The sequence below is a fragment of the Syngnathus typhle genome, linkage group LG6 (assembly GCF_033458585.1).
Source record: "Syngnathus typhle isolate RoL2023-S1 ecotype Sweden linkage group LG6, RoL_Styp_1.0, whole genome shotgun sequence".
NCBI classification, from domain to species: domain Eukaryota; kingdom Metazoa; phylum Chordata; class Actinopteri; order Syngnathiformes; family Syngnathidae; genus Syngnathus; species Syngnathus typhle.
In genome coordinates this window covers 7,968,141-7,980,535 of record NC_083743.1, presented here as the reverse complement: position 1 = coordinate 7,980,535, position 12,395 = coordinate 7,968,141, and the positions used below count along the sequence as shown (strand labels likewise).

The window sequence follows — 12,395 nt, the reverse complement described above, 5'->3', positions numbered from 1 at the left end:
TATGACAACAGGGGTATCGACAATGACTGCGGGTGAATCACTCTGGCCATATTTGAAAAAGAGTAGTCGTCATTAGCGACCAGCATAACCTTGGTTTAATCTTTAATACGGATGGCTGCTATTTGAGATTTCATCACCGTTGCTCTTTGCTTGAACTCACCAGCAACCTTTGCCTGCGTCTTTTTATCTTTTCTGTAAGTGACCCGGACTGTCAGACAGATGGACTCCCCATGGCCATTTTGGCCAATATGTCTAAAAATCACAGAGTTTCTGTAACTCTAGGGGGGAATGGTGCAATATGTAGACGTGTGAAATGAACTGGTAAAGGTCATGTCAGTGTGTGGTGGCCATAACTTCAAAAAGGGAATCAATTTTTGTCGTGTCTACCTGTGTAAGGCGCTTTCGTATTTATATTCTGGTGTGGCTGAATTCTGTGCCCTTTTTATCCTTGGTATTTGCTCTGAATCGGAAAAGTTGCGTGAATTTCTGAGAATGTTTTTATGGTTTTATCCAACAAACTGTAAATGATGTCCTGACAATGTGATGTGATGTGTGTTCAGATTGTGTTTCTCAAATTGCAGGGAAAAAAAGTCTGAGAAACAATCAAAAATGATAAATGTGTTCAATTTTTATCCAAAGTCATCATCAAGAACAAACATGCCACAGATTATGTGATTAGCATTAATCGATTGTTTATTTCTGTGAATCCATTTACACACATTGCAACAACAAGAAAAATCCCTTCCAACAATCCAATGTTTACCATTTGTTTAAAGACGTAAGAGGAACTATACGATCATCTGGCCCTTTCCTAGCATTTGCGTCCTCAAGCAGAAAATTAAACATATGGTGAGTGAAAGTGCTTCACCCTCAAAACGCTTTGGAAGTGCAAAAAAACGTCATCATCAGAAACCTTTCTTCCTACAAAAAGACTCAAGGTTAACTTATATTTCTCTTTCTTTGTGTCTATCGTGAAGTATTCCTGCTTGAACTTTAAATAGCTGGCATAAGAGTGTTGGTATTTTGAAATAACACATTTACATAAAAAAATGTTTTTGTTTTTTTTTGTCTCTGCAGTCCCAGCAAACATCTACAAGATGTCAGAAGACATGATAGTGAACGAGGGCAGCAATGTTACACTCAGCTGCTTGGCTAGCGGCAGGCCGGACCCGCTAATTACTTGGCGGCTGCTCAACCCCTCAGGTAAAGTTTGTCCGTCCAAATGTTTGTTATTCAGTGTGTCACTGTGGATATCTTGCCCAATATATTCCTATTTTTTCATTCAAATCAAATAAATAAAAATGAAGTTCTTTGCAGATCCAGTGGTCCAATCTCGTATTCTCATAATTTGAACAATAACGTTTCAAGTTCATATTGTTTCTCAAATTTAAAAGTTCGTGAATCGCAAACGCTGCAGATGTTATTTCAAATTTTTTAGCATCCTTGAATTTAATTCAGTGTGAGAGTATGTTGGGGTGTCGATAATGATGTCTGGCAGCCTGCGGTTTCACTGCAGCACTACTTTGGCTGTCTGGACCTGCTCAGTTAACAAGGACCTAAATAATAAGCAGATTTGAACAAAGTCTTTGTGAACACCAATACAAAAGACAGGTCACAATTTGATTTAATGTTTTAACATTTGCTGTATCAGTAATTCTTATGAATAGCCAATTCCAAGATTGCGCCAGAAATCATAATATTTGTCCACTTGTCAGAAATATTGGAATGCAATGGGGTGGCCACAACCACACGATTCTTATTTCAAACTGAAAAACAGAAGCAGCAAGTAATCAATCCCAGAATCATTCAACGATGTTTTGGAATAGAAGAAGCGCACTTCAGAGTTCTATTGCATATCATCGTAGAATATTTTCCCCACAAACACAAAATAACATCCATCATTTTGAAAATGAAATATCTCGTCTTATTTTTTCACGTCATCGTGATTGTACGAGGAGCACCAAGTGTCTGCAAACCATTTTCAGCCACTTACCAATTGTTAAGTGTCCAACAATAGTCATATTTGCTGTGTCCTTGAGCAAGTCCTGTAGCCTTCAAGGTCTCTTCTAGTGTCTGACTAAACTCGATACCAAATGAACAGATTTGGAGCACAGCCCAAAGACTTATGCCCTATGATACAGCTAAATATTGAAGTCAAAACCCTTTTAGAAGGGGTCTTGGCAGAGGCGTGCTTTTGGACTTTTGATGCTGAGTGCCTTTGACATCTTTGGTAAGCCAGGCCAGAGCAGAGTGTTTAGAAAAATCGCCCTGCTGGTTTATCACGGCGACTGCAAAACGTTCTCTTCATCTGTTGTGCCACTCAGCCATCTATCCATCTTTTTTTTCTATTGCTTTTCTTGTTAAGGGTTAGCGGTTAGCTGGAGTCAATTATACTGACCAAATATAAACAATCGTCCACACTTAGATTCACGCTACTGCTGAATCATTTCATCTTTTAATCGTAGTCATCATATCTCCATCTTGCTTTCTGATAAGCACCATGCAAAACAAACGTACGCTTAATAATTCACACTAAGCACTAAGTAACTGTCACACTGGGAAGATAATGAGCACAAAATGGCTTAAATCTATACAGTCTGGTTATTCACCACTGGGTCTAGTTGAACAATGAAGCTCAGCCGTAGTATGCAGCATCTCAGCACTTTCTATTGCACTCTCTAAGCAATTTCGAAAGGCTGGAGTCATGAAAATCCCAAAGTGTGGCTGTAGCCGGGAGGAAAAGCGATATGGCTATTGTGCCTGGGTGAGACAAAAGGTCAACACATAGTCGATTCTTCTCCTGCAACGTTGTCAAATTAAGCTGAGGTAATGAATAAATGTTTATAACAGGAAATTAGTGACTCCATAACCAAGATACATGCTTACTTTGGCTAATTCCGTATAATTAGTTATTTTGAAAACAACTGTACCAGCAGTTTGGACCTTCAATATTCTCTGAGGACAAATGGATTAACTTCTGATCATAATCAGGTTCTTCGATCCAAATCTGGATCTCTTTTATTTTATGTGTACCTCAAAAAAAGTGACCATAATAACTGAGGTGTCGTTTCAATACAACCCCAACTTTTAAAACAATTGTTTAATTTCTTGAGTTCAAAAGTTCTTCTCCTGTTATATTTGCAGTGCCAGCAACACAGCAGTAGTACCAAGTTGTTTATGGAGAAGAAGTAGAGGATGTTTTGTTGTCAGACTGAGAGAAAGATGCTCAACCGGGATGTTCCCCTTGTACATATAGAGTAGCTTACAATTGCCAACTGAAAATTCAGTGTTACATCCAATGAGCACATGCATTTATTTCCAAACACCTCCTCGCTGCGATAGCATAGCATATAAAATGTCCATACATGAGTTGGTGAAGATTTATATTTGAATTCCAAAGCCTTTTTTACTTAAGGGCAGAGACTTGCAATGAATCATAACTGAACTTTTACTTGCGCAATTTAGCCGAGCGTGTCATTATCGCCACGGTGAGGCATCTGTTGATGAGAACGATATGATTAAGTGACAACTCATCCTTTCAGTCACACTGACTTCAGAAAGACACAAAAATACACACTCGTATACACACACAGCCAAACACAGTGCCACACTCATGGAAAGAAATTAGAAATTGTTTTTCATGCAAACCAAGCCAAATCAGCTATTTAACATAAGTTAGCGTGTGAGAAATAAATGCTTGTTTCGCACTGCGCTAAAATGGTGCTGATGAAAGATGCATGAGAATATGCAAATGATAATCATTTCTTAGCTGAAGTCTCACAGTCGTTACACTTCCACCACTGCCGTGTTTTCCATTGATTCCAGTGATAGGGCACATTAACATGGAAAAGTTCCACGGTAACCTTAACTCAGCTGCTAATTAGTATCCAGCAACCATTTAGAAGAAGTCTAATTCCTTTAGGACTCCCAATTAATCCCTGTTCTCTTTCACTTTGCCTCTCCCCAACAGGCCTTTGACTTTCTGCAGTTTAATGTGAGGAGAATGTGTGATTAAAGGCTGCTTAGCAAGCAATGTTTTGGTTGACAGAAAGTTGACCTACCTCGTTTGCAAAAAAGGCTGTAATGCAAAAATAAAAAGAATCTTTCATGTTGGAAAAAAAACTGTCTATCATTCCCTGCAAATAAGTGATCACTTGATAGCATAAATTCTGTCCATGTACCATCAAATCATTTCATTTTCCTTCCCTTTGATACTCCATCATCCTCATTCCCCATCGCCGTCACACACACTTGCCCCTTTCTCCAGATTAGCGGTGAGATATAGATGTGACGCGGTGTAATTGCAGGCTTCATGAACTTTCCTCTAATGTGCACGCTTTGAATCAGTTTTCAATGTCCCCTGGAAACCTTCAAAGTGTCTTCAAGCCCATTCATGCATACATGGCTCAAATTCAACGTAGAGATATTTATGAAGCGGAGCTTGAATGCATCCGCACGTAAACTGCACACACACACATATTTCCCCAATGGACAAGATTACCCAATCTATCTTTATTACACTTCATTAAATAGATAATACAATTTATTCAGGGTGTTGTTTTTTAGCCACTGAATTTGGTCCAAAATGTGGGAAATGCTACATTAAGTGGTTCTTTAGAGAGTAAATCACATCCATTCACGCCTTGATTCTATTACTTTTGTAACACATTAGGCGAGACCACTCAAAGTGAAATTAGCTGTTTTTAATTACACACATCTCAATTGCTTAGTCCTCTCTATTTTCAAACTCATCTGTTGTTGTCATTTGCTGTACGTTTGACCTCTCTGTTTATGCTAATGAGCAATATCCGGGCAAAATTGAGTCCACTCTGACTCATTGAATGTTCCGTGTGTCTTTCCGTACAGCCGAGCCGCTTGATGGAGAGGAGTACTTGGACATCATTGGTATAATGCGAACCCAAGCAGGTCGCTACGAATGCAAGGCCAGCAATGATGTCGCCACGCCTGACGTCAAATATGTCAATGTGATTGTCAACTGTAAGTAATCACAGACTCATAACTCATGTCACACAGAATGTAGAGCGGGTAAGAGTTGAGATTGACAGAAGGTAGCGTGGGAGGGTGATGTTTGGAGTGTGAACATTTTGAAGTTCTCTTCATCCTCCCGGTGTCATTATGTCATTGCTATTACCGTATTTCCCAGACTATAAGGCGCACCGGACTATAAGGCGCACCTTCAATGAATGCCCCATTTTAAAATGTTGTCCTTATATAAGGCGTGCCGGACTATAAGGCGCACCATTAATGCATCATGTCAGATTTTTAATCCAAATCAAATCATTCTCCATTTTATCTTTTTTATTTCAACTTCAGACGCAACAAATTACTTTATAATCACAAAATAATGATCCATAGTCTTTTTGATTCATGATTCATAGTCTTCAGCGGGCCACTTATGATTGATTTCATGACACAATGCTTTGGGGCAGTTTAAATTTAGGAATTTGGTCCATATGTAAGGCGCACCGGACTATAAGGCGCACTGTCGGCTTTTGAGGAAAATTTTAGGTTTTTAGGTGCGCCTTATAGTCTGGAAAATACGGTAACTCTTTGTTGATTTATAAGCCAAGCATCATCATTTGCATTGATGAGCTATTGTAGTCTTTTCTGATTGGTTCGGTCGCAATCTTTGAAATGCAACTGATATTTATATTTTAAACTGTGCAGACCCGCCAACCATAAAGAAAACCCAGAGCTTGGAGGCCCAGCTTGGCGGCATAGGGACGCTGGGGTGTGAAGCCAACGCTGTGCCCACACCGGAATTTGAATGGTACAGGGACGAAAAAAGGTACTTTTTTTTTTTTTTCCCCATTCCAAATGGTCTCAAGTCTAACCAGTGAACCTCAATCATTACAAAAGGGCGTAGTTTCAATTTCCACTCAGTGCATCCTAGACCACACAGGCTATTTCATGTCAGTGTCAATGCAACAGTTTTTAACACTGGCCAATTTCCAGTGTTTTGAAGCACGAAAGTAATCCCACCGTAATAGAAGCCCGACTTGACACAGAAAATGCTACGCGCTCCCTTGTGAAAGTGCAAATTGTGCGAGAGAAGCAGATGTACAAGTGTAATGCAAGTTTCAAGGAGTGTAATGACTTTCCCGGATAATGACAGCTGGGACACCCTATTTCAATGTGAAGTAACCCCAAATTCCCTCCGCTCACATTGCAAATGTTCCACCATTTTTTCGTAGTCTCAATGAGAGAAACTGCAAGTGGCATTGCAGTTTTTCTTCTTGGCTATTAATAGTTATGCAACATAGTATTACCATTTATCAGTGCCTGCTTAGTTGATTTCACAGTTTACTGCTCTGGAATAAAATATCAAGCACGCTGGACAATATTAATTATTCTTTTATGGTAATGCGAATGGATTTGTTTTGGTTTTTAACAGCGGAGTAACTCGTGTTGGTACTGATTAAAAGAGGAAAGATGGACTTGGATCGAGGCCCATTTGCATACTGTAGATGAGGAAGAAATGAATATCAATATGTCCAATTTTCCTTGTTGTCTTAATAGTTGACATTTAGTCAACTAGTAATAAATGGAATGAACACATACTTAAAACCTGAGCAAATGATTTTGCTTTGAAATGTTCGCGCCACACTTGCATACAAAACCATTTTACCGTTTAAGTTACGCATAAATATTAACAATGCAGACAATCGTTTACGACGTGAAATGTCCAGCATTTGATTGCTTTTGCAAGAATCCTGACTATTCACAGCTGTTCCTCATAAGAATTCCTTTTTGTTTCCCCCGTCTGTGCATAATATCTGTCACATCTTGGAGTAATTTCCCTTTGATTAAATTCTTCTGGAAATTGATATCATTGATCAAATCAAATGTTTTCTCAACTTCCTTCATAAGTTTAACTTTGTGCATAATATTTTGGAATTGTTTCCACCCTCATGTTAAAAACAGAGAAAGAACTGAGCTTAATAAATATAAAAGTAAACCTTGTGTTTGGAAGATAACTCCTGGGAAATATATTTGGCAGAACCATTGAATATTCAACATTCCTGTTATGGATCCCCCGCACATGAATTCTTTCCAAATATTTCTAACAGTATAAGATTCATTGGCAAGTAGCATTGTTGCAACAAGGAAATCTGCCAAACAAAATATGGGAAGCTTTTTTTTTCAAGTTCCAAGAAGATAAATTACTGTTCTATCTTTTCATTTGATTTGTAATCAGTAGTGAATATGATTTTTTTTTCTCTCTTAGCTTATCTACTGGTTCATGTTTTTCATCTTCCCTCCTGGTCATGGTGGCAAATCGAAAACAAAACGCTGTGCTCTTAACCTCAGCCGTTCTCATTCACATGCACTTGTCATCACACACTCCCTCGAAGGTGCCCCAACGGGAGCCATCCGAGCTTTATGGCTTTCCTTTTCTTTTTTTGTTAATGTGTCAGCATAAACCGCTAGCGTGCCTTCTTATGGTAAGCACACATGAGCAGGATAAAGTGGTCGCTCCTTAAATGAACTCTTCCTAATCATATAAAGGCCTTGATCAGCATAATGGAATCCATTAAGTTGGAGGTCTTATTTATAACGGGAAGAGGTTAGCTCATCACTGGACCAATTGACTTACCAAATTGTATTGATTCCTTTGCACTAAGTCATATTTCAAAGTTGACATAATGAAGTGTCAGAAGCTTGGTGGTGCGAGTCGAGATGTGAGCAGCACACAAATTAAAAAATAACAAGTGCAGATGACTTTCTTGGTGAAATTTCAAAATGATTTTAGCCTGTTCTCATGCTTGAAAAGTTGTTTCTGATTTCCACTCCAAAGTCGGTTCATGTTATCTATTTTTCTACTCCAGGCTGTCCAATTCTGAGGCCTTCAATATCCAAGTACTTGGCACTTATACTATTCTCACCATTTCAAGTGTTACTGAAGAGGATTATGGGAAATATACTTGTGTGGCCTCTAACCGACTGGGTGTCCAAAATTCCAGTGTCTTCCTCTACAGTGAGTATAAAGGCTTTATTTTTTCTTTTTTGCCAGCAATAGCATAAAAGTATACAGTAAACTCCCATTGTGCTCCGATAACGCCTCATTCATTCAGTTTGATGAGGAATCGTAAAAAGTCGACATTGGCTCATGAGATTTAACACCTAGTGCTAGATCATCAGTGCAGAACCATTATATTGTTGAATATATGTGACAGATGAGGGAAAATGTTATTTCAAGCTTTCTTTTAGCTTGGCTTGAGATTACTGTGTCTTTGCTGTCACTTAGTGGAGAAGAAATGTTAACGCAGTCTATCGTTTTCACCCTTGGTTGTCCGTCCAAATCTTCTCTGCAGTTGCTTGCAAAAATAAAATGAGTGATAAACATCTAAAAAAATATAAAAAGTCCTATTAATTTAGTCATTAAAAGTAACCACGATTTAATTGAATACATGTGTTTGAAACAATAATGGTTTTAAATTTTAATATATTTCCATTTCTGAAGAGCATACTGTATGTGAACTTACATACATAAACAAATAAGGGACTTTTTTTTTTTTTACAAAATTGTAACCATGATCATCTGATTTTAATCTAAATCTTGCTTTAGGAATATTCACAAGGTTCTAACTCATATATTCAAGTTGGTTATTCCTTTGAAAAGACATTTTGTGAACTACCACACCTCCAGTGGCTTGAAAATATTGGACATTGATTTACTGTTAGTTATAATCCATAATAGTGGAAGCCTTTCGCGGGTTTTTTTATAGTTTGGGTGGGGGGGGGGGGCGACTTATACTCAGGAGCGACTTATATACATTATATGTTTATTTTTCACTTTTTTGGGCATTTTATGGCTGGTGCGACTTATACTCCGGTGCGACTTATAGTCAGAAAATTACGGTATTTGACTCGTTTTACTGCTCTCCTTTTCTTTCACTGCTTTAAAAAAAAAGTGTACTAGCATAAAATAAAAAAATAAAATGTGTCACAGACATGATCTTGACAGGACACTGTTCTGAGGTGTCTCCTTCAAAACACTCTTGATTTCCTCCCACAGGACCTGGAACCGGCCGAGATATCAGCGGCGCCGCTTCCGTATCTCAATCACTGTGGCTCCTCATGACCTCCATCGTCTGCCTTTTCATCAAGTGTTAATACCTCTCCTCTTCTTCTTCCTCCCACTTGGCCTTTGACCTTCCCCATTCACCTCCTCTCCTACTCGCCGACATCCTTATTGCTACACCGACCTTACCGCCTCCAGACTATTTGCATCGTTACGAACACCTTACGTGCTGTCAAGCACTGCTTGCAAATATTATGCCAAGCGTCTGGTAATGAATATGACACCATAGACGTGAAAAAAAAAAAAAAAAAACATGTGAAGGACAGAATCAGCAAACAGTGCTCTTTTAATGAATTGTGTTGCTTTTTTTAATACGTACGCATTTTTTTGTTTCTGCTTTTATGCGGCTGGTTTAGAATTTGGTGTATTTGTGTCTTTGTGGAATAACATAAAGATATTCCATTTACGAGGATGCCAACAGTCTCTTGAAGAACTTCAGCGTTCCGGATTTTGCTTATTCAGTGCAATAATATAAATTGGAATAATCTGCCAAATTTTACATGATGAGATAGGATCAAATATTCTAGCTGCAGTATTCGTGTAGTCAAGTAAACTTTATTCAGAGTATAAATTGATCTCGTGATGAATACGATCATCAATCTTTTGTGACGTCGCTACCTTTTTTTTTCCACCAACACCATTTTTTGTTCTAAATCTCTCACAGCCTATTCTCATGAGAATTGAGTAGGATGTCACGTCAGATAAAATGCCAGGCAAGCAAATATTTGATCTGACTCTTCCGAGATGTTTCCAGCAGTTGGGGAAAAAAAAAATTGAAAGTAAATACAGTCAAATTTGTTTTGGTGCCTGAAAATGCAAACATTTTGAAAGGTATCCAAGTTTTTGAACGTTTATTTTCATCACATAAGCGCAAAACATGTCAGACTGTGAAAACGGAAGGCGTTCATGTGTGCTTAAGTATTTCATGACCAAAATTAAAAATGGTGCTGGTCAAAAACATGTACTTGCAGCTCTGATTTGTTGCCACTGATATACTTTGAGCATAACTTCAGCTGGCAACGGAGAATGAATCATTTGAGTTCAAGCAAATTATTCGATTTTTTTGTTTTGTTTTGTTTACAGTGGGCAGTGGAATGTCTCTTCCGGCTTGTAAGAATTCAAAATGAGAGCAGCACCATTGAATGTTTATTCACATCATGCTATTGCATCATCACGTCCCCTCTACACAACAGCTAAAATACGAAAAACATGTCTGTGCTTACACGGGTGACGTTGTTTCTTCATTTCACCGAACCTCAAGTCACTTGCATGCTGTTTGGTCACATTTCCACTGTTGTGACAACTCAAAGTAAAGTACTGTAAAACATTTGTGTATTTACACTGACTTGATAGTGAGTGGGGCGTGTAAAGCTGTTTGCTCCTGTTTTGATTTCAAACTATGAGTTTGTTCTATACAAAAAACATTTCAATGATACTTCACACTTGTAAGTGGAAAAAAAAAAGAACAATAGACATCTCCGAAAGAATGTTTATTGTTTTAAATGTCATCATCATCTCGAAAATGTTTGCTTTGGACCGAGAAAATAACTCTAGATTAATGATAATTCTAATCTTTAGTGTGATGTTTCCAGAAATATCCTTTAATCAAAATGCTGGCAACAGTTGTGTCCTCGTGTGACATCCTGCTAGGTTCATCGGCCTCACTTTGACCGAGGAAGAAAAACAAAACAGAATAATTGGCCTTGGGGTAAGAGACCATAGACAACCAAAGAAGATTAATTTCCATTTTGCGATTTTCAACAAAATCAGAAACAACTCCGTATAACATACTGAAGGATCCTTTCACAGGTCATCTCAGAGTCCAGCCAACACCCAAAGTGCCATCCCAAGATGAATAAACCAACCACAACATTAATACACCTCTGGTTGAATCTCATTCCAAGTGGTAGTAATGTTGTGGCTGGTTAATGTATTTCCATTTGTGTAGTTCACAAAAGTGATATTCTAATAGCTTGTACGCTTTGTTATTATGAACAAATACGCTCTTTTTGTGCCACAGAAACCATATTTGTCGTGGAAATGTAATTTACTTTCCAAATCATCAAGACGTTATCTGAACCAAACACCATATTGACATTGAATAAAAATACACACCTCATCCATCTTATTTTCTGCCACATATCCTGTCGAGGGTTGCGGATGAGCCACGTGACAGCTGATTGTGAGCTCAAGGCAAGGTCTCACTCTGGACTGGTCACCAGTCAATCATATAGACCAAAACAGCATACACAGCTTTGTGAGGTTTTCACTAAACCTCCCGTGCATGTTTGTGGACAGCTGGCGGTCTAAACAGGAAAATTGTATGGCAGATACAATCAATTCATTTATGGTCCTTCAGACGGATGTCCAATGGTCCTTCAGACGGATGTCCAATTCCGTCCTTGCAGTTAGAAAGCAATCCATCAGCACTTAATGTTTTACACCTCACCACTGCTGAACTTGACACCAGACAAGCATGTGGCAAGCGAAAGTTCAAGGGTGACAATTCTTTCTAATTCTTTCTTTATGTCCTCTGTGTGTATATACAGTGTGATGTTTCTAAAGTAGGATGTTGTAAAATCCACAAAGCCTCTAACTGCAAGTATTCAATGGGAAAATGTAACAATGGCATTTGTACTTAAGATTCAATCAAGCATTAAGGAACAGCAATGTCCCACTTTTGTCTATTTTACTTAACTTTATTATGGCATAAGGTAATTGCAGTTTCTTAAAAAAAGAAGAAGATATGTAATAAAAGTAAATGAGATTATGTTCATAAAAGAGAATAAAAGTTGTTTGAATTCAATGTTATGTACTTGAATGTGACTAGCGATGTTGTGTAACTTTTGGAGGTGGACACACAGAATCTTCAATGAAACTGTTGTGTTTATAACCATGTAACATGCTAATAAAAGAATATATGTATTGTTACAAGCTCTCTGACAGACATTTTTGTCCCTGAGAAAAATCTGCTTTAATGCCAGCACGTCATTTTGCAGGAATTGTCAGTGTGGAAAGCTGATTTAGCATTGCAGTCTTTGTCTTCACTAGAAAGACAATTTCACACACTAGAATAATTAAGGTTCACTCATAGGACGACTGTGTTTTATAAATAAGGATGCTCATCTTTCCAAATCAGCGTCAATGTTGTAATTTCGCCACAAGGTGTCGTAAGAGAGCAAATCATCCCAATGCTGAGCCATGTACGTAAGGTTGTAATGGCAAATAAAATTTGTAATTGAGTTTACCTTTAACACTAATGAAATGTTGCACAAGTTACTGTATGTGC

General features: G+C 38.1%; 1 protein-coding gene across 2 annotated transcripts in view; it reads left to right on the top strand.

Moving 5' to 3' along the window:
- Nucleotides 1-10,609, top strand: part of lsamp (limbic system associated membrane protein) — a 90,613-nt gene extending 80,004 nt beyond the window's left edge. For both annotated transcript variants that reach the window (XM_061281418.1, XM_061281417.1), the window contains 5 exons: nucleotides 1,078-1,203; nucleotides 4,867-4,998; nucleotides 5,689-5,809; nucleotides 7,851-7,999; nucleotides 9,041-10,609. In XM_061281418.1, the coding sequence (XP_061137402.1) occupies nucleotides 1,078-1,203; nucleotides 4,867-4,998; nucleotides 5,689-5,809; nucleotides 7,851-7,999; nucleotides 9,041-9,138 (626 nt within the window). In that variant the 3' untranslated portion in view covers nucleotides 9,139-10,609. The remainder of the gene's footprint in view (nucleotides 1-1,077; nucleotides 1,204-4,866; nucleotides 4,999-5,688; nucleotides 5,810-7,850; nucleotides 8,000-9,040) is intronic.
- The last annotated feature ends 1,786 nt before the right edge of the window (nucleotides 10,610-12,395 follow it).